The sequence below is a fragment of the Coptis chinensis genome, chromosome 2, assembly GCF_015680905.1.
Source record: "Coptis chinensis isolate HL-2020 chromosome 2, ASM1568090v1, whole genome shotgun sequence".
Lineage (NCBI taxonomy): Eukaryota > Viridiplantae > Streptophyta > Magnoliopsida > Ranunculales > Ranunculaceae > Coptis > Coptis chinensis.
In genome coordinates this window covers 78,009,033-78,011,316 of record NC_141457.1, presented here as the reverse complement: position 1 = coordinate 78,011,316, position 2,284 = coordinate 78,009,033, and the positions used below count along the sequence as shown (strand labels likewise).

At 37.4% G+C, this 2,284-nt stretch overlaps 1 protein-coding gene across 1 annotated transcript; it reads left to right on the top strand.

Moving 5' to 3' along the window:
* The first annotated feature begins 281 nt into the window (after positions 1 to 281).
* Positions 282 to 1,698, top strand: LOC147518010 (uncharacterized). The gene is given in 2 exon segments (XM_086593777.1): positions 282 to 295; positions 558 to 1,698. Coding segments are annotated over 2 exon segments (639 nt in total). The 3' UTR covers positions 1,183 to 1,698.
* Positions 1,699 to 2,284: the final 586 nt, after the last annotated feature.

Below are 2,284 nucleotides of genomic sequence, written 5' to 3'. Positions count from 1 at the left end.
AATTTGTCAAGGAAGCTCATGAGAGATTAAAGGTTAGTGTTTCCATTTTTCTTTTTACAACAATATATCACAACATAAAAAGCTTTACTACTTCTTCCAAGATTCTAAATTCATGTTTACATTTCTTTTTATGTTGATAAATTGTGCTTCTTTTATATGCTTCTTTGTTTTCTACTAACCTTTTGGTCTGTAGTTTTGTACCCAGTGAGATGTCATATCTAGATATTGGATCCTTCATGCCATTTTTTTGTTTCTATTTCCTTGTGGTTTGTCACCTGAAAATGGTATATGTGTGGTCGTTTAATATTTCTTGGGGCTAATTACAAAAAAAAACTCTCTTGCACGGAGGGTGGTCATATTTTCACTCTCTTTCTTGCTTTCCACTATGCACATTTGCATTGTCCAAAAAAACAATTTATGCTTTCAATAGTTTATCATTATATAAGAAAAAATGGTAGTGCTTTCAGTTTTTGTTAATTTCATCAATCTCGCAAAATGTTCATTCGTTTGATTTTTAATAATCTCATCATTCTTGCCAAATGAATTTGTGTATGTAGGCTATTGCTGTACCATGTGGTGGCTGACTATGAAGCTGAAGAGGATGACAAGTTCCTTGATTCTGACACAACAGGTCAGATGCCATCACGCCTCCAGCAACGGGACCATAACATTGTCAATAAGCTTGCAGAATTCGCCACCATGTTTGAGAAACAGGTCAATACCTTCAATAACCTAACCCACAAGCAAGCTACAGGGGAATTACGAGCAGAAGAACAGCTGATGGGGTAGCAGGCTCTTCTGTAAGAGGAGAAACAAATGTTGTTTAATTTAAGGGCAGAGATGGAATTAAAGGAGAAGGCTAACAGAGAGGCTATAGAGACCAGGATGCGGATGGCAGCGATGCTTCAAGCAGAGCAAGCTCGTGCTGAGATGCTTGCTCATCCTATACGAGGGAATGATTTTGGGTATCAGGCTGATGTTGGTTCTTTTGGTCATAACTTGGGAGGACCTGAACAGGTAGTTCACATGGACGAGATGGTTCATGGATTGGTTAACACACATAGAGAGGAAGAAGAACCAACTGAGGATTTCCTGAATGATGAGAATGAACCTGAAAACGGAGAGACTATGATACAAGATGTGTGGCAGGGAGCAGGGCACTTTGATTTAAATTCTAGGTGACACAAATAGCGAGAGGAGCCTTGGCAAAACTGGGTCAATGCAATATAGAATGTCATATTCTCATGCGTATTTAGCTTGGGATTTTCTCATGCGGAGAGTCTTTCAATGTTTAAGAGGCAACCCTGTATTTTCGTACTTTCAAAAGAGAATATGCAAAGCAGGGTCGAGTTTTTCACTGTAAACAAAATTTTGAACTGTCGGATATTGTGAAAAATCCAGTGATACTTCCTCTTAGTCTTGAGAAAAGGATAATTCCTAGGTGTAATGTGCTGGAAATTCTGTACTCAATCGGTTTGATAGGATGAGTTAATGTAGGTTCAGTCACTTCAGCGTTGACATTAAATGAGGAGAAATTCATAGAGAAGTATGTAACTAAGTATCAAGTGACGGTCCCTGAGATGGTACAGATTGGGCTTGCAGCTTTTGAAAGAAGGAGATGGGTTTTACAAGATGTAGAAAGTTGAGGTATGTATTCGTTTTCTTTTGTGGTTTTTTGTCCTTGACAACTATATCCATCCTACTTTTGTTGCTATGGTAAATGTGAAGAATGAATGTGATTTAATGTAATCGTATTTGGTTACTTTCACAAGTTGTACATTAATTTTTAAGCTCTGCAATTTGTTTGCAATGTCACTATGTGTCTCACTATATCCTCTGCTTTATTGTGTTTATAATCAATGGCCCTGAAATGCTCTTTTGAATTCTCACTTTCTGGAGTGGTTTTCGAAGCATACAAAAATGTAGTATTAGCATTTCAGTCAATGGGCAAGACATGTTATCTGTTTTTCATCTTCATATGGTGCTTGACGCTTTGACATTTATGCTCTTTGAGGATATAGGCATAAACTTTCTTAAGGGTGGATAATTATTTGAATACAAAAGTTGCAAATTGAATTCACAAGTAGTTATACACCAGGATTCCTACCTTCGGCTTATCAACTGAACGCTGAGGAAAGTTATATAAGGGTAAACTCACAAGCATATGAGGGTGAACTCACAAGCATAATTGCATGTGCTTTAGCTTGGTTGCATGAGAAAGATACGTCAACTGAAGATTTACTTGAGAAGGATGCAAGGAAAGAGAAAAGAAACTTCAAAAGAG